At 37.1% G+C, this 27,500-nt stretch overlaps 2 protein-coding genes across 4 annotated transcripts in view; one reads left to right on the top strand and one right to left on the bottom strand.

Annotated features, from left to right (window-relative positions):
• The window catches only part of LOC306997951 (calpain-9), a 29,548-nt gene extending 15,638 nt beyond the window's left edge, over positions 1 to 13,910 (bottom strand). Inside the window, exons 1-7 of one of the 3 annotated variants that reach the window (XM_079611600.1) lie at positions 13,850 to 13,910; positions 13,448 to 13,740; positions 6,667 to 6,736; positions 3,835 to 3,953; positions 3,627 to 3,760; positions 2,038 to 2,209; positions 519 to 590 (exon numbers count right to left, since the gene is read on the bottom strand). In XM_079611600.1, coding sequence (XP_079467726.1) covers positions 519 to 590; positions 2,038 to 2,209; positions 3,627 to 3,760; positions 3,835 to 3,953; positions 6,667 to 6,736; positions 13,448 to 13,678 — 798 coding nt within the window. In that variant the 5' untranslated portion in view covers positions 13,679 to 13,740; positions 13,850 to 13,910. Of the gene's footprint in view, positions 1 to 518; positions 591 to 2,037; positions 2,210 to 3,626; positions 3,761 to 3,834; positions 3,954 to 6,666; positions 6,737 to 13,039; positions 13,186 to 13,447 lie in introns of those variants that run through there. The other 2 variants (XM_079611599.1, XM_079611601.1) reach the window with 2 other exon arrangements.
• Positions 13,911 to 17,754: 3,844 nt separating this feature from the next.
• Positions 17,755 to 27,500, top strand: part of prss59 (serine protease 59, putative) — a 20,929-nt gene continuing 11,183 nt past the window's right edge. The window contains exons 1-4 of the mRNA XM_079609576.1: positions 17,755 to 18,087; positions 19,510 to 19,691; positions 20,005 to 20,237; positions 24,051 to 24,186. Of these exons, the coding sequence (XP_079465702.1) occupies positions 17,857 to 18,087; positions 19,510 to 19,691; positions 20,005 to 20,237; positions 24,051 to 24,186 (782 nt within the window). The 5' untranslated portion in view covers positions 17,755 to 17,856. The remainder of the gene's footprint in view (positions 18,088 to 19,509; positions 19,692 to 20,004; positions 20,238 to 24,050; positions 24,187 to 27,500) is intronic.

Raw genomic sequence — 27,500 nt, 5'->3', positions numbered from 1 at the left:
TGTTCTGTCAAGGTTCTCTCAAAGTTATGAACAAACATTATTCCAGTAACGTTAATAGAACGTTCGATTAACATTACCTGGTCTTTAATAATTTTCTCGAAACGTCAGCACAAAAACATTATTTATACATTGTTCATTTTTAAATGTAACTACTTCGGAATGTTCGGAGAACATTTAAAAGCAACGTTCCAATTATGTTTGCAAAATGGAATGTTCGCTAAAAGGAAGAGTACACTTGAAAGATTTATTTAGTTATTTATTTATATTAGTTCCACCTTTTAAGTTGAATTACTGAAATAAATGAACTTTTGCACCATATTTAAATTTGTGTAGTACTTTAATAAGCTGATGGCGCCCTCTGGTGGAACTCTGAGTGTTAAAAAACACTGATATGAGAGAGAGAGAGAGAGAGAGAGAGAGAGAGAGAGAGAGAGAGAGAGAGAGAGAGAGAGAGAGAGAGAGAGAGAGTGTGTGTGTGTGTGTGTGTGTGTGTGTCAAGGTAAGCATATCCCCCTCACCGTCTCCAGGCCTGTCACAGAATAGGCATGTCTGAACAAAATCCCAAACTCATTGCTCTTCTCAAGAGGTCCCTGCACAAAGACAAAGAGACACGACACTAGATTACCTTCACAAGACAACAGCTGTCAGAGAAAAACCCTTTCCTGGAGCTCAAGAGAGATCCTTTTACCAAGAACACAACAAAGAAAGAAGACGACACGCATAGAAGCCGACACGGCAAACCGGCATTTGCTCGCTCTACTGTGTACTTTGAGCATCGTTGTTATGAATTTATAAGATTATGCAATGCTGTGTTCTGGTGGTTAAAAATCTGGGCTGCTGATTGACAGGTTGCAGGTTCGAACCTGCAAGTTTTGATTAGAAAGCTGTAAATAATCAGCCCTTAAGCAGGAAACCCGAAGTAACTTAAGGTGTATGAATCAGTCATTTAATATGGGGAAGTCGCCTAGATACATTCTAGCAGAGAAGCTAAATAAAGGATCTGGTCTGTTCTTTTTTTTTTTTTTTTTTTTTTTTTGTACACAACTATTCAAAAGTTTGAGACAAGATTTTTTTTTAAAGAAATTAGTACTACTATTCACCTTTGGCTAAGCCCCGCCCCCTTTAGTTACTGTTGCCACCTCCGACAACTTCATCTGGGCTCTGTATCAACATGGCTTATGCTGTGACGGCTCTTCCTGATGAAATTTTATCAAACTTTTATAAAGCAGCAAATAAAGTGTCCGACAGAAGTAGGCAAAAAGGGCTGCATGCGTTCGAAGGCTATATTCAAGACATACCGGAGAAACGCAAGCAACAACAAGCAAAATAGAGGCAAAAGCATAACGGTCACAGTCAAAAAATGAACCACCGCATATCCTAATCGAGACGGAGGCTGGGACTAACAATATCAAAGAGCAACACATGCAAAGCTGGTCTCTATTCACTTCTATAATCGTTATTACAAAGCAAACGGACTACGCGAGTGTATAAAGTTGTATTAGCAGCGTGTGCTAGCGTATCAACAATTAGGGTAGAGAACCGAAATCATAACCTAAAACTGTCTAACTAGTATAACTTCACAGTAAGGTTAAAACACAAAAGTGAGCTTGTTGATCTTGAGGGGTTTCGCTGACTGAGGACGTCCACACAGTTTAATCCAAAGACGACACTTGTCAGGATTTGACTTCGGTTTTGGGAAGGGAAAAAAACGGACACCCCCCTCCAACCTCTCTGGGAAACGCGTATCTGTGTTACAAATGCCCCAGGCACAACGTTTAACCATATTTTTTATAAAACTACGACGGTAATAGCCTGCCGAGACCATAAATATGAGACGCCTGTGTTAAAGTCAATGGAGCGCTGTGAAAAAGTGTCGGACTTCTGTGGGAGCTCGTTCTTGGCTGCGCTGTGATTGGTCAATCTACATTCTAGGGCGTGGCTTAGCCAAAGGCGAATTCACCACGGATGCATTAAATGCATCAGAAGTGACGTTAAATACATGTATTTTTTATAAAGGCACGTGAAGAGAGTGCTAACCTGTGAGTTAGCACAGTTGATCAGAGCTCCTTTCTGCAGCAGGGAAGACAGAAACGACCCCAGCGCCCGAGGGAGAGACGCCACCATGAAAACCTCCGTAATCCCACCGGTCATGTCCACCATCGCCTCGTGAGGGAAGCCCATGTTCAGAGCGTTATAGCCTCCCTTCATCCTGAGAAACAGATCAACAACACGAGAGCAGCAGACAAAAGCAGTTTATGTGCATGCGGAATACAAAAGATTTCTTTTTTAAATAAATGCTGTTCTATTCATCAAAGAATCCTGAAAATGTAAAACAAGCAAACGTCTTTCTAGCCATGGCCTACACACTAAAAAAATGATGGGTTGTTTTAACCCAATGTTGGGTCAAATATGGACAAACCCAGCCATTCGGTTAAATTTTTAAATTGCATTTTTGATCCAAAGTTTGGGTTTGTCCATATTTGACCCAACATTGGGTTAAAACAACCCATCATTTTTGAGAGTGTATATATACTCAGTATATTTGGTGCTATAACTAGTAGTAGAGAGGAGGATTTGATCGGTTCACATGCCGCTGGAACTGAAGCTCTACAGCGATTTGTCACGACACATTAAAGAGAGTCAAAACTGTATTTTATTACAGGTGAAAATTTTGAATATTGTGCAAAAGTTCATTTATTTCAGTAATTCAACTTAAAAGGTGAAACTAATATATTATATAGACTCATTACATGCAAAGTGAGATATTTCAAGCCTTTATTTGTTAAGCTGTAAACCATAATCATCAAAATTATAACAAATAAAGGCTTGAAATATCTCACTTTGCATGTAATGAGTCTATATAATATATTAGATTGTCTTATAAATGGCGGGAAAGAGTAAATTGTCTGCATTTAACAGATTAAACTTTCAAGCAAATATTTGAAATTGATTTGAAAAAGATGTTGTTATGCATGTTTGAGTTTTCGCTGCATTTACACCGTACTGACCAGCAGGGGTCGCCAGCGCGTACCGTTTCAAGCGCCTCGAAACTGTGAATCATTGCCCAACGCGATTGGTTAAAATAATGCGATGTTTCGAAAAGCTTCATTTCTCCCATCACTAAAATATGTAAAAAGGACTAAAACTACAAAATTTGTAGCGCACCTCCCATGTAATTATCGCAATAAGCTTTCTGCTTTATTACTTTTCATTTAAAAGAAAACACTAGCTTGCAGATTATGTCAATTTTGCCTTAAAATAAATATATACATACATACAGGTGAAACTCAAAAAATTTGATTATCGAGCAAAAGTTCATTTATTTCCGTAATTCAACTTAAAAGGTGTTTCTGACGTCATAAACTACCTTGTAACCAATCAGATCAATGTGTGATCATCAACCAGTGGATCTCTGAGTGAGTGAGTGGAGGCGGGGCTCATTTGCATATTCATAGAAGAGCGTATACTAAATGAGGCAAGCGTGCCGAGTTACATTCAAGCTATTATAAGGCATGAAGATTTTTTTTTTTTTAAGAAAAAACGTTTAAATATGTCGTTTCAGTGATCAAAGATGAGTTTTAAGGGTTAAAATGATTAACAACAGGGGGACTTTAAGGCACTTTTACTTGGCATAAGCCTTCTCCAGCAGAGCGCTCCAGAATTCATCTCTGCTTGAGGAATGAAGATAGATCAGCTGACCGTCACGTGTGGGCAAGCGGTCATCGACTCGCACCCGAGTCCACTCCCCGTACTGCCAGAACTACAGACAGACGGAGAGACACCATTAGATCCACTATAACCGCTTTATTCAGTGCAGTAACACACGCCACCAACCTGAAAATAGAAGCAGCCGTTGTAGCCCTTCTGAAAACCTTGGCCAGAGGGAACGACGCGGTCCAGAAGTGAAGGGTAGAGAGAGAGAGACGCCACGGCAGACAAGAACCAGCAATCACCTGAGAGAGAGAGAGAGAGAGAGAGAGAGAGAGAGAGAGAGAGAGAGAGAGAGAGAGAGAGAGAGAGAGAGAGAGAGAGAGAGAGAGAGAGAGAGAAAGAGAAAGAGAGAGAGAGATTTTACAAGTACTTTATTAAAACAGTTGCAAAAAAAAAACAAAACAACAACACTCAATCAGATAAAATCACATTACATCAACACACTCTTAAAAGTTATATTATTCTCTACAACAGAGCAGAGTACATCTTTGTGACACCAAATATTGGAAAATTTTCCGAGATCGTTCATCAAACTGTAGTAATTAAAATCTATTCTTAAACGTGATTTCAACATTTTGACAAATACAAACAGAGAGAGAGAGAGAGAGTTTGTGTGAGTGCGAGTTTGAGTGTATGTGCAAGTAAGTGTGAGAGAGAGAGAGTGTGTGTGTGTGTGTGTGTGTGTGTGTGTGTGTGTGTGTGTGTGTGTGTGTGTGTGAGAGAGAGAAAGAGAGAGAGAGAGAGAGAGAGAGAGAGAGAGAGAGAGAGAGAGAGAGAGAGAGAGAGAGAGATGTTAAAACATGTTTTAGCTCTAATTTGCTTTTTAATTATCATTTTAATGGTATGTGGTAAAAGAAGTTTACTTTACTACACTAGTTTATCCTTAGGACATGTGGACGTGTGGTGACAGCACAGAACCGAAATTGTTAATCATGCTAAAGTGAACAAAAAGAATCATAAAAATCAAACATTTAAACTGATTATTAACAAAAAATAATAACTAGAATACAATAACACTCTCAGCAGCCAATAAATCCCACTTTTTTTTTCTTGTTTAGATTTTAACTATATCAAACTGATATATTTAATACCCACATTTAGATAAAAACGATCTAAACTTTGTACACAATCTGATTTTTAGAAGTAAAAGCCCTTTTAGTGTACGGGTGAAACTCGAAAAATTAGTATATGGTGCAAAAGTTAATTTATTTCACTAATTCAACTTAAAAGGTGAAACTAATATATTATATAGGCTCATTACATGCAAAGTGAGATATTTTAAGCCTTTATTTGTTATAATTTTGATGATTATGGTTTACAGCTTATGAAAACCTTTTCACAACATTATAATTTAGGGTTTTCATAATCTGTAAGCCATAATCATCAAAATTATAACAAATAAAGGCTTAAAATATCTCACTTTGCATGTAATGAGTCTATATAATATATTAGTTTCACCTTTTAGTTGAATTAGTGAAATAAATGAACTTTTGCACCATATACTAATATTTCAAGTTTCACCCGTAATTGTAAAAATGTTCATCTTCAGCTTATGAAGGTGGTTCGGATCGTTTTTGCTGTGAAATCTTTACTGATTTTTATAAAGTAAACGTATGAACTTTTATACTGTTAGTAATATTTCAAGATGGACACTTACTGGGCTGAAGCAACTTTTGAAAACTAAGCATTTAAATATAATCTTACTAAAATATTGTTGGCAGATATTGAGTGACGACTGAAATATATATGTATTTTATGTCAGTAGTCAGTAGTTGTTATACTGTTATGAAGATCTGATTGATTTACATTACAAGCATCAGAATTTCATCTTACTTTTTGTCCATATAAATATCAGCATCTGCAGCAAACTGCGTATTATGCTCAGTTTGGGCCTCTGAATAAAATTGAACTGTTTTTTCCTCCCATCTCCACATTCTCTCTATATCATATGTGACCCTGGACCACAAAACAGTCACATGGGTAATTTTTTTTTACATTGAGATTTATACATAATCTGAAAATTGAATAAATAAGCTTTCCATTGATGTATGGTTTGTTAGAATAGGACAATGTTTGGCCGAGATACAACTATTAGAAAATCTGGAATCTGAGGGTGCAAAAAAAAAAAAAAAAAACATTGAGAAAATCTCCTTTAAAGTTGTGCATTTATGTTCACGATTGTGCTGCATTCACTCACAAAAATACATGTTTTATATATTTACGGTAGGAAATTTACTAAATATCTGTCATTGAACATATTATATATATATTAAATTCCCCCTGTGGTGAAAATCAAGCTTTTAATGTTGTTTATATGTCTATGTGGTGTTTTTAATAAGACAAACCATGTGTAAATTCATAAGTCGACAGGATTACTGAGTATTTTCTCCTTAAAACTGCAGTGAACCAAAGACAGTCTCAAAAACACGGTGTGAAATCGCTGGTGTTTCTGACGTCACACACTACCTTGTAACCAATCAGATCAACGTGTGATCGTCAACCAGTGGATCTCTGAGCTGAGTGAGTGGAGGAGGCGGGGCTCATTTGCATATTCATAGAACCGCGCATACTAAATGAGGCAAGGGTGTCGAATTACATTCAAGATATTTTAAGGCATGAATCATTTTTTTTCAAGGAATAAACATTTAAATATGTCATTTTGGTGATCAAAGATGAGTTTTAATGGATAAAATGATTGACTACAGGGGGACTTTAACAACAAAAGATATAGGAAGTGTTTCACTGTATTATTTAGCTTTCTATGATCATCAGAAAAGCCCAGATGAGAAGATCACAGCTATTTGCTAAACACTAAAGCTTTTTGGTGCCATAACATGTTGTTTTTATGAAGCACTAACAGTGTGTGTTACACGAGAACCTGCAAAAACCTGCAGCACCTGTATTATTCTCAATACCAATTCTTATCGTTTAAATAGTTGAGGATTAAGATCTCACTCAGAACTCCCTGGCAGACGTCCATGCGTGTGGCTCCGTCCACAACAAACTGGGGGAACGGACACATCTCCTGGAGAAGAGAGGAGAAAACACAAAAGATCATTTCAGGATCAAAGGATATTGACTGGTTGCACAGAGTTTAAATATGTATATATCTGTCGACTCCTTAAAACTGCAGTGAACCAAAGACAGTCTCAAAAACACGGTTTGAAATCGCTGGTGTTTCTGACGTCACAAACCTTGTAACCAATCAGATCAACGTGTGGCCGTCAACCAGTGGATCTCTGAGCTGAGTGAGTGAGTGGAGGCGGGGCTCATTTGCATATTCATTTGCGCATAACTATATAATTAATTCTTGATGCGCACGTGAGCGCCATCAGCGTTTCTCACAGGTTCACGTTTAAAGTCTGTGTAGAGAGAACGGTGTCGTCTTAGTTTGACATAACTGCGGTGTCTCTAATTTAATAACTAATGATCGTTGCGAAAGAAGTGAATCAATCAAAACTAACTTTAGCTGGAAAATAACATTATTCAAGAACCGCTATAAAGCCAAAACAATCTCTGTTACCTTAAATTATCCGTTTATCTCTGTAGCTGCTTTGAAATAATCTACATTGTTAAAAGCGCTATATAAATGAAGATGACTTGACTTGACTAAAATGACAGAATTATGTTATTGTACTCATGTCACTCCAAAAAATATATATGCATATTTAAACCGTGCAGCTGTGAACAATTTCAAGTTAAAATCAACTTAAATATGAGTCTGTTCCTCACATAAAGCTATGCATCATAAGAAGAATATATGAATATAATGCATGAGTAAAACTGATAACGGTTATGATATTTGATGATGCTTTGAAGGGGGGGATGGGGGGGGGGGTTGGAATGACAAGCAGGTGATTAAATTATGAAATAATCTTACAGTTTTTTTCGATTGCTAAACGACAGTGAGCACAACTGGAGCTACATGTGCAAAACTCTAACTACAGTCTGCACAGCAGCAGTTCATGTGGACCAAACTCTAGTTCGTTTTTCATTGCTTGAACACAGTTTTCAAAACTCTACACACTTATCCCATGACTTTAACCACAACCTGCACAACACTGTGGATTTACAGCACTTTGTTCAAATGCTAACACACTGGTGTCAAAACTGTGAACCACACATTCAAAACAGAACAGATTTCAGCCTTGTGCCTTTCAAACACTGCTGATGGCAACTTCAGCTGAAACAGGTGAGATTTACATCCTTACAGTAAATGAGAACATTACAGGAATTTATTTTGTTTTGCAATTATAGAATATTTACACAGATATATATTACAGTAAGTTTGACTGTAAAATATAGTTTTACTGTATATACTGTAATATACAACATAACCCAAAGGCTGGCCCCAACAGGAGGAAGAGGAAACATATTTTCAGATGCGCAGGAAAATGCTATTGTCGCAGATTTATGGTTTTGTACCTGCCTGCATATTCACCCTTCCTCAACCCAATAGAGGAGTTTTTCTCTGCCTGGAGGTGTAAAGTGTTTGGTCACCACCACCCACATGACCAAATGTCTCTTTTGGAAGCCATGCGTGCCGGATGTGAGGACACGAGTCCAGAGAACTACCAGGGATGGATAAGGCACTCCAGAAGGTTCTTCCCCAGGTGCATGGCAAGAGAGAATATTTGATGTGATGTTGATGAAAACCTGTGGCCTGATGCTAGAGAGACGCAGGATTAGCCCCTCAATTATTTGTTTGAATTACATGTACTTTTAGTTTCTACCTTTTTTTCCTCATTACTGTAATTCTGTAAATTACTACAGACTATTGTGAAGCAAACTGCTAATTTTCATTTACCTTAAAGAATTGTTATGTTCTAAAAATGTACTGTAAATAAATCATGTGAAAGAATGTCACTCTTTTCTTTGAAGAAAATATTACTTTGTATGAAGTCACTGAAATTGTTCAAACTGTAAAGATGAAAACTTTGTATTTTCTGTATTGGTGTTTGATGCTAGTGTTTTTACTCTCAGTGTGTTCTGAGTGACAGTGTGTGTTATCTCAGTGAGGGTTGTGTATAGTGTTTGGCTGCACTGAGCCTGTTTTGAGCCATGTGTTAAGAGTTGTGTTGCTTGGAGTGCGTTTTGCAGGTGATGTGAACTGTTTAGCTCAGGTGACTGTTGGTAGTGCAGACTGTAGTTAGAGTTTTGCACATGTAGCTCCAGTTGTGCTCACTGTCGTTTAGCAATCGAAAAAAACTGTAATTTTTAGGTGAACTAAGACTTTAAGTCTAAAAAGTGTGAGGACATAATAAACATTAATTTCTTCCAGAAAACACCAACAATATTCTTAAAAATAACAAAGGGGTTTTACAAGCTGATGACATTTTTTAACCTTTTTAGATTTTTTTATTTTTTTATTGTAACACAGTTTGCATGAGTGAATATGAACTAACAATGGAAATTTCAACATACAAATACATTATTAAAATCAAAAGTTGTATCTGTTAGTATTATTTAATGAACATAAGCGAACATGAGCTAATAATGAACTGTATTTTTATTAACGAACGTCAACAAATGTGTTGCGCATTGTTTCTTAATGTTAGTATTAACTTGTAGGACTTTATTGTGAATAAAGCCAATACACCGATCCGAAGAACATACACAAGAGAAAGGATCTTTATGAGAAGATTCTTTGCTGAACCGAAGGTCAAATGAAGAGCAGCAATAGAGATATTACAGTTGAGGAAGATCATTTCAAACATTCAATTTCTAAACTGTTTCTTCCTTTGGGCAGTGTGTGTGTGTGTGTGTGTGTGTGTGTGTGTGTGTGTGTGTGTGTGTGTGTGTGTGTGTGTGTGTGTGTGTGTGTGTGTGTGTGTGTGTGTGTGTGTGTGTGTGTGTGTGTGTGTGTGTGTGTGGCAGCTGCTCACCAGACACAAGCCTGGACAGATCTTCACTCAAACACACTCAAGTCCCTGACATTTCAATGAAACAACTCCTCAGTTTCTTGCTTTTATATGCAGTAGTTTGACGTAATTAAAGATGTTAAAGATTTTAAACCCCCCTAAAAACCATTAGCATCGCTCCTTCGATCAGGATACTTCGCTAGAGGAACTTAAAGTGTCTGCTAAATGACTACTGTACTTTAGTTTACTTTAGTTTACTTTAGTTTACTTTACTTTACTTTACTTTACTTTACTTTACTTTACTTTACAGAAGGCTTGGAAGGCTTGCCCTTTAGCTCAAACCCTGATTAAACTCTCCTGTGATTTTCATGTTACTTGAGGCATCTAGACATCACAAGAGACCCAACAAAGCAAATGCTAAATGCCGTTAGATGTTTTTGCATCAAAATAATGTTGCATTATACTGTAAAAAATATCTAACCTCCCCAACTCAAAAAATTCTAGTGACTGGTCACATCTCAATTTTTCAATTGACCCAAGTGTAAAATTAAATTTGCAGAATTTCAATGTTCAATTGAAAACTTTAGATGTGACCAGTCACTAGAATTTTTTGAGTTGGGGAGGTTAGAATTTTTTACAGTGTAAAGTTATGCACGGTCTGAGAAATAAATAATGGACACAAATGTCACATAATGTCTGATTCATTGCATTATATCTGTCTGTCTTTAAAATGATGGCACTTGCTTATATAGTTTGTTTCTAATGCAATCACATTCAGATAAGTGTGACTTAAGTGACCAAATACTTTTTTATTTAGCGCATACTGAAAAAAAGTTTCAATGGGGTTCTGTATAGATCTTATAGATCCCTTAACTCAATTTAAAAGAACCCTTTATGCCAAAAAGGTTCTTTATAAGGAGAAATGTCTTAAAATGTTGCACCATGTTTAACAGGTTATTTCAATCTTTTCTTGTGTTACACTCTCAGAAAAAAAAGGTACAAAAGCTGTCACTGTGGCGTATCTTTTCAAAAGGTACACTCTTTTGCCTAAAGGGTACATATTGGTATAGGAACAAGAGTTTACCTTTTAAAAAAGGTACTGCCCCAGTGACAGCTTTTGTCCTTTTTTTCTAAAAGAGTGTAAAGTATGTTTATGAACTGCTTAATTAAAAAAAAATATATATTTATTACTTCATTAAAAGTAAATACATAAAATAATGTCATGACAGGAATCCCTTCTAATATAAAGCGCCTGACAGAACCTTTTAATATAGAATAATATAGAATTCTACATACATGTGAAACTCGAAAAATTTGAATATGGTGCAAAAGTTCATTTATTCATATAACATTTATTCATATAACAAATAAAGCCTTGAAATATCTCACTTTGCATGTAATGAGCCTATATAATATATTAGTTTCACCTTTTAAGTTGAATTACTGAAATAAATATTCTTTTCCACAATATTCTAATTTTCCGAGTATCACCTGTAGAATATTTTCTGCTGAGAGGGATAACTTTATAAGAAAGCAGTAGCCTACGTCCAAATACTATATTGCCCAAACCCCCAAACAGCAGATATCAGAGAAGAGTTCAGAATGCTTGTAAGCATGTTTTGACTCTATATGTAGATTATACACTCTTAGAAGAAAAGGTTCTATATAGAACCTTAAAAGGTTCTATAGGCGCTTCGTATTTGGAACCCCTAAAATGTTCTATACAGAACCCAAGAAAGGGTTCTTTCTTGTCATTATAGAACCTTTTTAGCATAAAAGGTTCTTTGGAGTTGAGTAAAGAACCCTATGGTTCTATATAGAACCCCAATGAACCCTTTTTTTCTAAGAACATTTTAGGGGTTCCAAATACGAAGCGCCTATAGAACCTTTTAAGGTTCTATATAGAACCTTTTCTTCTAAGAGTGTATGCAGGGTTCGAAATGACTTAGGACTCTTGGGGGGTCCCCTAAAATTGAATTATTAAATTATAAAAAATTCTGAAGAATACCTTGCTTCACTACTGCAGGCAAAATTATATGGACCAATGATGAAGGTGGGATAATGGTTTTGGGATGTTTTTCATGGTTTGGGCTAGGCCCAGTATTGTAGTGGTGTCTGGAGAAGTGGCTATAATCTAACAGGTAAACCTCTAACTCTGGAGCAACAAAGTTACAGCACCTTAAATAAATCCAAATCCCTGACATGACAAAGTGAATAACAGGTCATTCTGTCCTTGAGCAAGGAAGTTAACTCTAAATCCACCAGGTGTACTCATTATGGCAGCACCATGCACCTTCAAGGGGTTTGATCAAATACAAATGGCATTGCTCATCCCTTATGTTACATTAAATGTAATTTGTGAAACAACTGGCCGCTGGATTGAAAAATAATGATGTCTGAAAAGACTGTACCTACATTAGAAGGTTTACTTTGTTTCAAAGTAGTCAATCCATAACCTGATCTAAAATATTTAGGGACACGTAAAAAAAAAAAAAAACGTAAAATATTCTAACATGACAATAATCCAATAGTAACCACATTATTCAAAATCAACATGTCCAGGCACATTTTATTTATTTGTCTTAACTAGTTCTCAAAATTAAAATGAAGAAAAATAAAATTTAATATTATACTTTAAAATGAAAATTCTGTCATCATATACTAACCCTCATGTGGGTTTAAACCTGTATGAATTTCTTTCTTCTGCTGAACAGAAAGGAAGATATTTAGAAGAACGTCAGTAACCAAACAGTTAACTGGTCCCATTGACTTCCATAGTATTTTTTTTTCCTACTATGGAAGTCAATGAGACCAGAAACTGTTTTTCAGAAACAATTCGACACAACTACACAAGCATTTTTAACCGAACGTTAACGTTACTCTGTCAACAGCCTATTGTCTAAATTACCGCGCTAAACAGCTGACGTTACGTAAACCGAGCGAGCATGAGAGCACCCGACTGCAGACGTCAATAATGCAGCGTAATGGAATAATCTCCCGATCAAACTCCGCTTCTCGAAAGTTATAAACTGCCTCAGGAACCCAGTTAAGGTACAAAAATCTATTCAACAAAAATAGTGATGGAGTTAAGTGTTTTTTCGCTCAGCCGAGCCGTGGTGCAGCCTGTGTCCGTCACTCACTCACTCATCCGGGCGTGCACTGCGGTCTCATGAGGAAACGCAGCTTTTTGATATAAAGTTTTTCCTATTCCCGAATACAAATTTTTTTTTAAGTATTTGTTCGAAATAAGTATTTGTAAAAAACACGTTATTTGTGCCTTTCCGAATAGCTACCGTATGTATTCGGGTTCGGCTCCACCCCTAATACACATAGTTACAGCTAGCAATAAACAAACGTAGCCTACTCTTCTAATCATCATTACACTGGGTATCTAGTTAATGCAACTCGAACTCCTAATAGTTTACTATAAGCAATTACAGAGATATAAACATAATCAAAGCACTTACAGGATTTTCATTCTGGATTTCACTCTTTTGCCGCGTTCAGCAGCGTGAGCACCACAACAACAATCTGTGACTGTAAAAAAAAAGATGGACACGCATCTTCGCGTCTCGTCTGTGACGCTAATAACTGCCCTGATTGCTGCCTCACGCTGGAAAATAAATTAATTACTGTTATAAATATAAAACGTCACTGAAGACCTATAATTTTCACAATCATTTTTAATGTTAAAATATACTTGTCGGGGACCCCCCAAAATCCAAAAATAAATTATTATGGGGGGTCCCTAATGACTTATGGAGGGTCCAGGACCCCCCCAGACCCCCCTCATTTCGAACCCTGAGTGTATGTCAACTCATCTTCACAGTGGCTCTCAGGAGGAGGTGTGTGTGTGTGCTGGAACTTCGCCTCACCTTTGGTCGTTTCCAAACCACGTCGGTCTGAATCGGCATGTTCTGCACCGGGAACCTCACGTCCATGTACAGGCCGTCCTGCATTGGAATCCCGGAGCTGGGAGACCACAGAAGAGTCGGGCTGCCCAAACTGTCCCAGGGGTTCGAGTCGGACGAGTCTGTGCTCGACTGTTTCTTCGTTATGGACATACTGGACTGCGTCAAAAACTCCTGCCTCGGGGCTCGGCTCATCGCGCGCGACTTTTTAACCTCCTCGATCTAATGCTAATGAGTTAGGGAGCGAGTGTGTGTGCCTGAAAGGAGAAATACGCAATTCGAGTTATCCCTGATGTCAACAATGTCAGCGAGTCGTCGGTGTGTAGTGGTAAAGTGCGTTTATAAAGCAGGTCTTCCTCACTTCACCTTTAACCAGCTCCTCCCTCACCTGAAGCAATGCTCACGCGCACTCATAACAAACACACACGAACTGTCAGAGAGAACACATCTGTCAAGATCAACGACATCCTTTACCACAGTGGAAAATACATTTATCTAGAAAAACGCGTATAACAATTATGAAGCACTAACATGGAACATTCTCAGAACTTTAATGTTCTGGCAATGTTCTCTCAAAGTTATGAATAAACATTAGTAACGTAAAGCATCTTGCCTTTAATAATGTTCTCAAGACTCTAAAACATTCTTTCATGGAACGTTATTTTTCTGAAACTTTTTAGTTGGATGTTCGTCTAGGCTATTTTTTTAAATGTTCAAAAACATTCGAAAGTAACGTTCCCATAATGCTTGAACAATGATCAAATAGAATGTTCCCTTAACGTTCGAATAACCATGAAAAACCGTTTTAAAACATTTGAAGAACTGACTTTGGAACGTTCAGGGAACATTCCATTCAGAAATAAAGTTTTATCTTAATGGTAATGTTAATACAACTTTTTTAGAACATATTTGTGTTGGCTGGGAAAGCACTGACATTTTAGTTACTGGGAAAACAACTAAATGAGCTAACAAGCTTATATTGTCTTCTTCTGAAGGAAAATATTTGAATTAACCGTAATAAAATCACACTTTCATGGCTGGTTAGAATTTATGGACAGTAAATATTCTAATTTTAGCCACCATTGGCATGCAGGTGTGGCAAAAAGTTCATTTTGGACCCTTCATCCATACAGCCCTTCCTTCAACAAACACTGCTGTATAAAGAACTGAAATGTAAAAGGTCAGATCTGTATTGTATAGCCTATAGAGACTGATGCAAAGAACTCGATGAGCCAGTACACCAGAGAATAGAGACGGAGGATGATTCTCACAAAGCCTGTCGACAAACAAGAAGACACGGCAAGATCATTTTTCATCTCAAATTCAAAAACACTATTCAGACGTTTGGTGGCAGTAAGATTTTCTAAATGTTTAAAAAAAAATCTCGCTGCTCACCAAGGCTGCATTTTGATCAGAAATACAGTAAAACAGTGAAATATAACAATTTTTAATAACAATTTTCTTGAATATATGTTAAAGTAGCATAACTCTTCAGTCACATGATCCTTCAGAAATCATTCTGATTTGTTGATATGATACCATATGATCATTTTTTTATCTATATTTTCTAAATATAGAAAGTTTGAAAGAACAGCATTTATGTGAAATAGAAATATTTTGTAACATTATAAATGTCTACTGTCATAACTACTGGCATAAAGCAAATTAATACAGAATTTAAAGTACAAAATTGGTGCAAAAATATATTTTCTTCTTTAACTTGATTATGCATGTGACCGAAATATTCAATGGTAAATAATTATAATTTTTTGACAGGTGAATTTAGATGCCATAAATATTACACACAGACTATGCTGTGGTTTCATTAAAACAGCCCTGTTGTCATCAGGAAACACTACATTTATTCATTTAGTAGACGTTTTAATCCAAAATGAATTGCAAATGAGGAACAAAAAGGTATTCACCCTGAAGCAACAGTAACATGAGAAGCGTTTCCTTATAGTTTCAAAATGACTTATAGAGAAGTACAGACATGTGACGTGAAACACAAGAACAGGGTTTAGTGCAGATTTCATTATGTGCAAAGGAGGAAGTCTTGTGAATGTTTTTTTATGTGTTTTTCCTTTTGTTTTGTAAGTCTTATGTGGTGTGTTGTCATTGTTTGATGGTGGTGACTGTAAAATCTCTGAGCAATCTGTGAATGTGCAATCTGTCATTGAAATGCATGAACATAACCCCCGAGGTAACACATTTAACTGATAAAAATATGAATGAAAATAACTGAAACATCTTTTAGATCTATGCAAACTACAGTTTAGAAGATTAAAGTGGTAAACATGAATCTGAGTGATCATTCCTGAGTCTCCGGGACTGATAATATCATCATGTCAGATGTAAACAGAACCATGTCCTCATCAGCTGGTCTGCAAATAAACCAATGAGTGCAATGAACATCCGTGACTGGCCGATCAGAGGATATTATGTGTTTAATATGCAAATGACACTGTGAGGTCACAGGTTTATGAACTATAATAAAGCCTGCTGTATCATATTTGATACAGAATTATCCACATGTTTACTGATATTTATGAAGTAAACAACTTTGATATTGTAAATTTTTCAAGATGAACAGCAACTATAGGTTTACATGATTATGCCAGACATCATTTTATATCATGAGTCTCAATCATGATCATCAGGCTTTTGAGGAAGGTTTATTTGTCAATAATTATTGTATTGCATTGCATTATATGCATTATAAAACTATAGCTTTGGTATTTATATGCATTTTATGATACATCACAGGAAGCAACACTGTTGACCTATTTTTAATGCAATAGTTGTGCAGTCTTGGCATTTTATCTTTGACTGAGATCTACTGCTGTCTCTGACCTCTAGACAGCAAAACACACTTGGTAGACGAATGACCTGATGAGACCTGATTACTTTTAAGGCCTTAACGATCTAAATTAAGCATATAAATTAAGTATTGAAGGAACTAAATTTGCTATTTTTCTGGTGAAAATGTAAGTGTTGCTTGCAGATGCAAAACCAGGTGATGATCATGTTACACATCTTGCACAAACATGTTGAAGTTTGACCAGTCGGACCCTGTGGTCAATAGATGGACTGGAATAGATTATCATGCAACACTGATGCAACTTAAAACACAATAAATAACCATTAAGTTGGTTGCATGGTCCTTTCCATAAATGTTGCACAAAATAGAGCCTGAAAATATTCTGTGAAAGGACGTGCTTCACCATGAGGTGCTTCTTATTAAATGTTGTGTTGGTTACACCCCTACATATCTCTCTCTCTCTCTCTCTCTCACACACACACACACACACACACACACACACACACACACACACACACACACACACACACACACACACACACACACACACACACACACACACACACACACTGCTTAAAATGTTTTTTAAGCTATTTATGAGGACTCATGAAATGTAATGTAATTACACATGTCATTATACAAATTTGTGTTCTCATAAATCACATAAACAAGAGCACAAGTACACACACACACACACACACACACACACACGCACGCACCCACGCACACACACACACACACACATTTGTCCTTCTGATGCATAAAAAAAAATCATGATATACCAAAGTGTACCATGGAATTTATGAAAAGTACCTAATATTTTAACATATACATAATTTTACAAAATTATGTAAAATTATGCTCTTGTTTTACGAAAGTACATTTTCGTTAGAAATTATGCAGAATTTAATGTTTTGTTTATAAGAGATAACTACCATGATATTTTTATCTCAAGCATGAGCTCCACAGGAAGAAGAAAAACAATAGCCTACTATGGAAGTCAATGGGGCCCAGCAACTCTTTGGTTACCAACATTCTTCAAAATATCTTCTTTTATCTTCAGAAGAAGAATTAAATTCATACAGGTTTGGAATAACCCCTTTTTTTAGTGAACTATCCCTTTAAGTAAACTAACTTGAAGAAACGCCATATTACAGTATTTACGGTAGTCAGCTACAGACTGTTGCTAATTCCGCCGTATTTCGCGTAATTTCTCTTCAGGCATACATATTCTTTGCATTACCATATATCTAACGCGAAAATAGTTTTAATTTTTTTTTTAAAAAATTAAGGCAATTGAGGCAATCTTTTATTTTGAAATATATGGATAAGATAATTGAGTTACTACGACGAAGGCTTAAGTCTACATATTAATTGTACGAGCTTTGCCATTGGAAGGCAACAACATAACGTCAGCCTTTAAAAATTAATATTCATGAGCAAGGACCTCGCTATTGGAAGGATAACGTGGAACTACTTAATATTCATGAGCTCCGCCTTCACCGTAGTGGGGAAGAGATGACATATCACATGATTATAAACACATAATCACATGACAGAGGATCAGTTCCACATCAAAATGGCTTTAGGCTGTAGTTTAGAGAAATATCCAGCTGCTGTAGTGATAGTTTTGGCGTGTGTTTTCCTCGCCCCGTGCGCCGCTCACCACAGAAGCTCGCGCAGAAATGAAGCTCTGCTGCACGCGAAGTCTGGTGTGCACGAGCAGTGGTTCACTCAGAGACTGGATCACTTCAACGGCGCAGATCCTCGAGTCTGGAAACAGGTAACGACTGATGTTTAGTGCATGAGACTGAAACACACTGATGCGAGTGATAAATGCATGCATGCACCATGACATTTAAATGCACTTTTTATATGGTATCCTTCAGCAATCATTCAAATATGCTGATTTTGTGCTTAATAAACATTTCTGATTATGTTGAAAACAGTTCAGCTGCTTTATTTGTGTGGAAATCGTTTGTGCATTTTCTTTCAGGACTCTTTGATGTATAGGGAAGAAAAAAAAAAAGCTTTATTTGAAATCTTTTGTAATGTTATAATGTTTTTACTGTTACTTTTGATACATTTAATACTTCCTGAATATATATATTTTTTATTTTTTTATTAAAAGCTTATTTACCCCAAACTTTTCACAAAAATAAGAACTATTTTCAACATTAATAATAATCAGAAATGTTTCTTGAGCATCAAATCATCATATTATACTGATTTCTGAAGGATCATGTGACACTGAAGACTGGAGTAATTATGCTGAAAATTCAGCTTTGATCACAGGAATAAATTATACTTTAGCATATATTAAAATAGAAAAGAGTTATTTTAAATTGTAAAAATATTTCACTATATTACAGTTTTTACTGTATTTTTTATCAAATAAATGAAGCCTTGGTGAGCAGAAGAGACTCCTTTCAGAGACAATCAAAAATCATAATGATTCCAAACTTGTGACCTGTGTGTGTGTGTGTGTGTGTGTGTGTGTGTGTGTGCAGGTTTATATTACATTTACACCAAATGTCCCCACAAGAATAGTAAAACCTGAAATCATCTACATTGTGGCCAGGAAAATGGATTAATAAACGTATTACTAAATTATGTTTGTTTGAAAATGTAAAAATGCAGAAAGTTTTGTGTAATGGGTAGGTTTACACCCGTGTGTGTGTGTGTGTGTGTGTGTGTGTGTGTGTGTGTGTGTGATGGTTAGGTTTAGGGGTCGGGTTAGTGTAAGGGGAAAGAATATACAGTTTGTACAGTATACAAACATTTACGTCTATGGATTATGTGTGCGTGTGTGTGTGTGGCCAATAACTAACTACAGCTGACAACGGTGTAAATCAAAGTGTGTAAATTTTGACTGGTATTCTGGATGCATAATAATTAACACACATTAAGCAACATGTGGCATAAAAATGCCTTTGGTACGAAATTCAAAAGTCAAAAAGTCAAACAACATTAGCATGACATCTGAAGCCATTGCCCTAACCATGGAAACATTAGCTTCAAAAACCCTTGCAGACTGTGGTATTTTTAAGGTATTTTACGTCTATGGAGAGTGTGTGAGAAAGAGAGTGTGTGTGTGTGTGTGTGTTTGTGCGTGTGCATGTGCAAAAGCACTGATTTTGACAGTCCATATGACACTAAAGGTTCTAATGAAGCTTAAACTAAACCAAACCTTTTCCTCCTGCAGAGATACTTTGTGAATGAGAGTTTCTATAGAGCCGGTGGTCCGGTGTTCCTGATGATCGGGGGGGAAGGTCCGGCTAGTCCCGCCTGGATGCAGTACGGATCCTGGATGCTTTACGCACAGAAGCTGGGAGCCTTGTGTTTATTACTGGAGCACCGCTTCTACGGGAAGAGTCACCCGACCGAGTGAGTGGGACAACAACACTGGGTTATGATGAACACTAGATGGCACTACAGTAACACACTGCTGTTCTTTTCACATATCTATCTATCTATCTATCTATCTATCTATCTATCTATCTATCTATCTATCTATCTATCTATCTATCTATCTATCTATCTATCTATCTATCTATCTATCTATCTATCTATCTCTATCTATCTATCTCTATCTATCTATCTATCTATCTATCTATCTATCTATCTATCTATCTATCTATCTATCTATCTATCTATCTATCTATCTATCTATCTAATAGTTGTTGTGTTGTGTTGTCAGGGATCTGAGCGCGGTGAATCTGCGTTTCCTCAGTAGTCGTCAGGCTCTGGCCGATCTCGCTCACTTCCGCTCGGTCACTGCAGCAACACGAGGCCTGGCCGATAGCAAGTGGGTTGCATTTGGGGGCTCCTACCCAGGATCCCTTGCTGCCTGGTTCCGTCTGAAGTACCCGCACCTGGTCCACGCTTCTGTGGCGACCAGCGCACCCGTACACGCCGCGGTCAACTTCCCAGGTGAGCACTGAGGATGAAGCAGTCGATCCTGGTCTCATTGTGCATGTTTTATTAGTGCACTTAGTGCTAAGAAAGAACTTTGTTTTATATCTTGCTCCGCTTCCTGAAACAATTTTCCTTTTGGCTTTCCAACCATCTCTCATGTAGAGATGCTTTTTTTTTTTCTCTCAGTTGATTCTTGATAGACAAAATTGAGATAACAATGTCTAAATTCCCACTCTACAACGTTTCTTGTTCAATGTCCTGGTTTTACTCAGAAATGAATCAAGTTCTGCAATTGAAATGGCAAATGGGTCCATTTTATAATTTTCTCAGTAATATTCTGAAATATTATTAATTTAAAATAACTGTTTTCTATTGAAATATATTTTAAATTGTAATTTATTCCATTGATCAAAGCTGAATTTTCAGCATCATTACTCCAGTCTTCAGTGTCACATGATCCTTCAGAAATCAGTATAATATGATGATTTGCTGCTTTATGATGATTTGATTATTATTATTAATGTTGAAAACAGTCGTGCTGCTTCATATTTCTGGGGAATCCGTGATCAAGTTTCGCAGGGTTCTAAATAGAATGTTGAATAGAACATCATTTATTTGAACATTTATAAATGTCTCAACTGTCACTTTTGATCAATTCGATGCATCCTTGCTGAATAAAACTTTAAATTTCTTTCCAAAAAGATCAATATTATAAATTTAGTTTAGTTTGTAAAAAAAAATCTTGTCTCTATCATTTCTTTTGGTCTTGTTTTCAGTCTGCTTTTCTTGTCTTATTAACTTTTTCCCTCCGTTCCCCGCCTCTTCCCTCCATCCCTGCGAACAGCTGTGTGTCACCACGACATCGGAAAAACTTTGAACAGAGACCTTTCCCTGACCCACCCACACACACACACACACACACACACACTGAGAGTGTGTTTATTATGTCTGTTGGGTCATATTTAAAGCAACGCCTCCGCTCAGACATTAACATTAAATATAAATCGAGGGTTAATTATGTGTCTCGAGTGCGAAGAGACCAGATACTTGTGTTTTGCTCGTAAGGAGAATGCCAAACCTTCTCCGTCTGTGTGTTTTGATGACGGCGGATGACTCCATGTCTGTTAAACTCCATGATTGTGGTCTGTGCTGCGGTGGCGCTTCGGCTCTCGTGTGGCATCATCGCTCCTCAGGATAGTAATGTCGCTCTGAACACTTTCACAGAGCTTTTCATTGTAAGCGGCTCTTAGATCATTCCAGCGCTAGAACAACAGCCTCTCGTATTGCGTCCTCTCGTCTCATCATCTCATCTCTCGTTGTTCAGTTGGAGAGCGTGTGCTTTTTTTGCTCAGTCTGTTGCCTCAGACAATGCGGGATCTCCTCAGTTTGCACATGCATGATGATGCTGACGGCCGTTTCATCGGGACTGCTCTCATTTATCACTCTGAGATGGGAGAGAAGGGGATAATGGATTGAGATCTCATGCATATCTACTCATCTAAATACCTCAAAGTAAATTCTAAATATCTTTCAAACATGCAATAACTTCATATTGGAGCTGCTGCTTTCATACAGCCGTTTGGTTTGCAACATTATTACTTTTAGATTAAAGGCCCGTTCATACCAAGAACAATCACTATAACAATGTAATAGTATAACTATGCAGTTTCGGGAATTTCTATTCTCGCTTTTTGCTCGCAGGTTTCTCTATAGAGCTCCCCCTACAGCTTCGGAGTAGATATTTGACAACACTGTCGAAAAACTCGTTGGCGACTCTCAGATACCAGAGGCTAGTAGATCAACGACATTAAAGCAGACGAGACATTCTTTAAAGCAGTTTATGTGTATGCGGAATATAAAATATTAATTTTTTAAAGGGGTGGTAAAATGCCATTTTCACAAAGAAGTAAAATAAATGTCTGATGCCCCCAGAGTGTGTGTGTGAAGTTTTTGCACAAAATACCCCACAGATATTTTTATATAGCATGTTAAAGTTGTCACTTTTTGGGGGTTTGCAAAAACGCACCGTTTTGTGTCTGTCCCTTTAAATGCAAATGAGCTGCTGCAGAGGGCGGGGTTTCAAGAGCTGGTGTGTGTGTGTGTTAGCAGCTGCGATTACCTCACGCACACACACTAAAATGACAGAAACTGTTCTGCCTTTAATGTTAAAACGGAGTCAGACAAAGATGGAGAGACTCAAGAAGAAGTGACGACATGTAGAAGCAACAGGACGTCTCTGAATGGTTAGTTGATGAATTTATGTTGCTGATGTGGAGTTAACTATCTTCAATTAGCATATTCTGTCATGATAATCTATAAATCGCTCATATAGGAACTGTTGTGAGATGCACACAGAGTGACTTTCTATTGCATGCGAAAAGATGGATGCTAAAGTTTGAGCTGACTCACAAATGTCTCTTATACAGCAACTCTTCCTCTTCTCAACATAGACTGCGTGTTCAGGGGGCGGGGCTTATGTACATTTTAGGGTTGGTGATGTCACTAACCCTTAAAAACAAATATCTCCCTTTGCTTTGAACTTTGAGCGTTGTAACTTTGCAGATGTTGTTTATGCTCAAACAGCAACATTACACACTAACTAAAGTTAGAAAAGTGAAATCATACTTTACCACTCCTTTAAAACGTCATCTTCATTCGGGTTCGAACAGCGTGAGGGAGCGCAATAATGACAGAATTTAAGCAGATTTTTTTGCCGTATAGCAATTCGTTACATCACGAGACCTGATATCACGCGATACTTCCTGACGCTGCGGCCCGCCGGCCCAAATTTGCAAGGGTGTTTTTCCGCTCACAGGCAACCACCATTCAACCCGAAAAAGTAATATAACCATTCCAATGACTCCGAAGCTGTTCAGTTAAGGTAAAAAACCTGCATAGTTCACCTTTAACGTCAAACGATATCGTTCTGTTTATTCTGCAGTTTTATCGTCTGCCGCTTTAAATGCACAAACTCTTTAAAGCAGGATGGATTCTGATTGGCTGTCAACGTTTTTATCCGTTTTTACGCCACTGAGAAGCAATATTGTTGGAATCACTTTAAAAAAAAAATCCAGCTGATGAACGATAAAAACATTGACAGCCAATCAGAATCCATCCTGCTTTAAAGAGTTTGCGCATTTAAAGCGGCAGACGATAAAACTGCAGAATAAACAGCGGCCGCTGGTGTGACGCTAATATTGTTATCGCTATTGTGATCGTTCTTGCTGTGAACGGGCCTTTAGTCTAAAAATAATAATAATGTTTCAAACCAAATGACTGTATAAAAGCAGCAGCTTCAATAATCAATATATGATATGATTAAGATTCGGAACAGACATCTAAACAAAATACCATGTCATTTACCAGAGATTCTCACAAAATGTTCATTGTTGCAGTCTATTTAAAATGTTTAAAAAAATGGGTTGAGTGAATGATTCAATGACTCACTCATAATAAAGACTTCACTTGTTTCAGCGTTTTTGAACGAATCTCTTGAATGAATGATTCAATGACAAATACAGTTTTTAACAGGCACTTGTCGCCACCTACTGGCGTAACGACGTAATCGCTAGAATCGTAATTTGAAGCGCCAAGTTACTTTCAAAAGCTGATTTACTCTGTTTGATCGCTACTACGTATATGCATCAGTGTTTATATCCCAACTATAAACTTCTATCTCAGTTCTTCCGTGATAATGTAACACCGAGATAATGTTACTGTGTGGTTGAAAAGATTGTTTGTGAAGCTGTTTTATATCTACATAAGTCAAATCGAACACAGATTTTTGTTGAGTAATGGATGTTGTTTTATTTTCTTCTGTGTTTGCAGAATATTTAGAGGTGGTGTGGCGATCGCTGGCGGCGGAGAACCCAGACTGCCCCCTGTTGGTGAAGAAGGCATCGGACACACTGGTTGATCGACTCAATGACCCGACAACGTATGACAACATCACAAATGACTTCAGGTAACACACACACACACACACACACACACACTCACACACACACTCTTTTAAAAAGAGATGAATGCTTTTATTCAGCATGGATGCATTAAATTGAGCAAAAGTGACAGTAAATACATTTATAATGTTACAAAAAAAATTATATTACGAATAAATCTTGTTCTTTTGAACTTTCTATGTCAATGGATCGTGAATAAAATGTATCATGGTTTGCACAAAAATATAAAGCAACAAAAACTTTTTTAAACATGTTTTTTGAGCATCTAATCTAATAATCATATTATGCTGATTTCTGAAGGATCATGTGACACTGAAGACTGGAGGAATGATGCATTTACAATATATTCACATAGAAAACAATTATTTAAATTTTTTATAATATTTATGCCCAAATAAATGCAGCCTCGATAAGCAGAAGGGACTTCTTTCAAAAACATAAAACAAATATTGCTGCCTAGTGCCTTTCTAACTTTTGAATCGCTGTGATTAGTGTAATTGTAGTTGCTTTTTAATTGAGATTTAATTTAACAGACAACATAAAATGGCGTTCATAAATGCATTTATCTTAATAAAGCAACATTACTAAGTGAAACCTTGCTTGATTTTTACTCATTAGGATCTGATGCAAAGTTGGCTATGATATTATTGTATAATATTAATATTCATCCCTGCCAGTGCCAACATGTCTTTAATTACGTCAGAAGGAGAAAAACAGTCATGTTTGAGGTAGAGCAAGTTACATCATTCACTATATTTTTAGTTTATTAGGGCAATAAATAGGGTACTTATTTTAATGAATGACTTAAAAACACATTTTAAAAAGGATGCATCTATTTGAACTACCAGAGTTGTGGATTATATAGGTTTGTAATGGCATAGGAACATGAGACTATGTCTAATACATGTGTGTTTTGGAAGGACTGAAAAGGCCTTTCTGTTGCAGTTGCTGGACTGTGACTATCCTGGTTTCAGTGTCCTTCTTAGTTCCGTTCGACTTCGTGTGTGTGTGTGTGTGTGTGTGTGTGTGTGTGTGTGTGTGAGATCCAGGAATGCCGTCTGTGCTCCGTGGCTCAGATATGGACCAGGGTCAGTCGTCTCAGCACGACCCACACAAAGAAAACACTCAATCTAAAACATCCTTCATCTTTCTCTTCCTTCCTGCCGGCAGACTTTCTGCTGTCAGGATTCTGGCTTTGTAAGCAATGCAACACAAGTGCACTGCATTTTGTCCACTGTCCAGTACACTAGAAGTATACAATGGTAAAAGTAAGAAGGAAATTAGAATCTTTGGTAACACTTTACAATAAGGCTTCATTTGTTAACATTAATTAATGAATTAACTAACAATGAGAAATACATTTGTTACAGTATTTATTCATCTTTGTTAAAGCTACAATATGTAATTATTTTCGCCGCTAGGGGTCGCTTACCCTTTTACAATAACAAAGGCGTAGCTTCATGACGCATAAGCGGAATTATGGAACTTGTCGTCAAGTCGATGGATCTAATAATGTTTATGGATGAGTGAATACATTGATGTTTTTATCATGACTGTGGTATGAAGGGCGTGATTGCTAATGAGAGACAGATATCAGCGTCACACACGAGTCCCGCGGATATAAAGGAATAAGGACATTTTATTCTACCGAACTTCCCACAAGCAGTGTTGGGCAAGTTACTTTAAAAAAGTAATTAGTTACAGTTACTAGTTACTTCTTCCAAAAAGTAACTAAATTCGTTACTCAGTTACAAATTTTAAAAGTAACTAGTTACTTAAGAAAGTAACTATAGCGTTACTTTCAAGTAAAGTTAAATTTTAAATGCTCAAATGTGACCCCACCTCTACCCCTCTTTAACGGAACTTAAAATACATATGCATGTTCAATTATTTATGATAAATCTGAATATTATAATGAAATGGACACTTAATACAATACATTATTAACAGAAACATGAAACATTGTACACACATCTAAAAAAAATAAAAAATGTTGCTGTGGGGAACTACTTGGATTATTTGGGCTCGTCGCCATACCTGTCTCTCGTTGACTGACTGGCTTGTGTTGTTCCTTGTGTGTCCTGTCCTGTCCGACTATGCGTTATGATGGGTTGTTCGCAATTCATGAGCGTTAGTGATGATTCGTTCGCGTATGAGCGTTAGTGATGATGGATCGACTCGTTCGCGAATGAGCTTTTGATGGGTCGTTCGCAATTCACGAATGAGCCGACTCTAAGAGCCGGTTCTTTTAGGTGAACGTCGGGAGCTGGCTCGCATATCTGAAGAGCCGACTCTATTTTTACAAATTTAGCCTATAGAAATTAAATAATTATGTAATAAAAATTGAAATATTATAGTCAAAGTCATTTAAAGAGCCGTTTGTGAGCCAAAAGAGCCGGCTCTTTTCAGTGATCTGAGTCAAAAGAGCCGAATGCCGATCACTACTATGCGTGCTTTCGAACACCCGCCCAACTCTACCTCTGATTGGCTTACAATGAAATTTTACTCTACCTCAGCCAATCGTCAGCATTTATGCGCTTGTCTCGTGCTCTGCCCACTAACCAAGGAAGAACAGTAAAAAAAAGTATTTGCCTCTCGCTCAGAGATCTAGTTGGTCTGATGAAAAAAAAAAAAACAGCTTCATCAGTTATAGTAACGCACCGCATTTTTTGGCAGTAACGGTAACGCCGTTATTAAGATGAGGAGTAATCAATTAGATTACTCGTTACTGGAAAAAGTAATGCCGTTAGTAAAGTTATTCCCATCACTGATTAATACTCACACAGGTCAGTTTATTAGACGAGTGAAACTTGTGAGGTAAAGCAGCGCTGTGTCACTCACTCTACACTATCACACTAAACTAAACTGCATTTGAGTGTGTTGAAAGTTATAATGTTATTCTGTGTGTTAGTTTGTTGGCTATATGAGACTAGCAGTAAAGCTAGATCAACATTAGAATAACATTCAGATCATATTCTAACATTTCATCATGTTGAGCTATATAACATTGATTAGTTTTATGTACATTTGCTCTCCTGTCTAATAAAGTACAAGCAAGAGCGACGTCTCGTCAAGTCGATGTTTTTCGCGGACGTGAAGCTCTCGGCATCTCGAAAACGCCACGCCGATATTGATCCTCGGTTCAGTTCTCCTTTTGTCCCAAAGTCTGCTTGCCATGATCTATAATGTTTGAACGAAACAACAACGGAGTGAGCGTGCCGCTAAACATTACGCTGTTGTCCACGTCTGTCACCATGGTTACTATGGCAGTACGAGCGGAAACCAGGGATAACGCGGATATTACGTCAGTGACAGGCAA

This window comes from Phoxinus phoxinus (assembly GCF_949152265.1).
Source record: "Phoxinus phoxinus genome assembly, chromosome: 4".
Classification (NCBI taxonomy): Eukaryota; Metazoa; Chordata; class Actinopteri; order Cypriniformes; family Leuciscidae; genus Phoxinus; species Phoxinus phoxinus.
The sequence above is the reverse complement of the archived record's forward strand: the minus strand, read 5'-3'. Positions and strand labels throughout refer to the sequence as shown.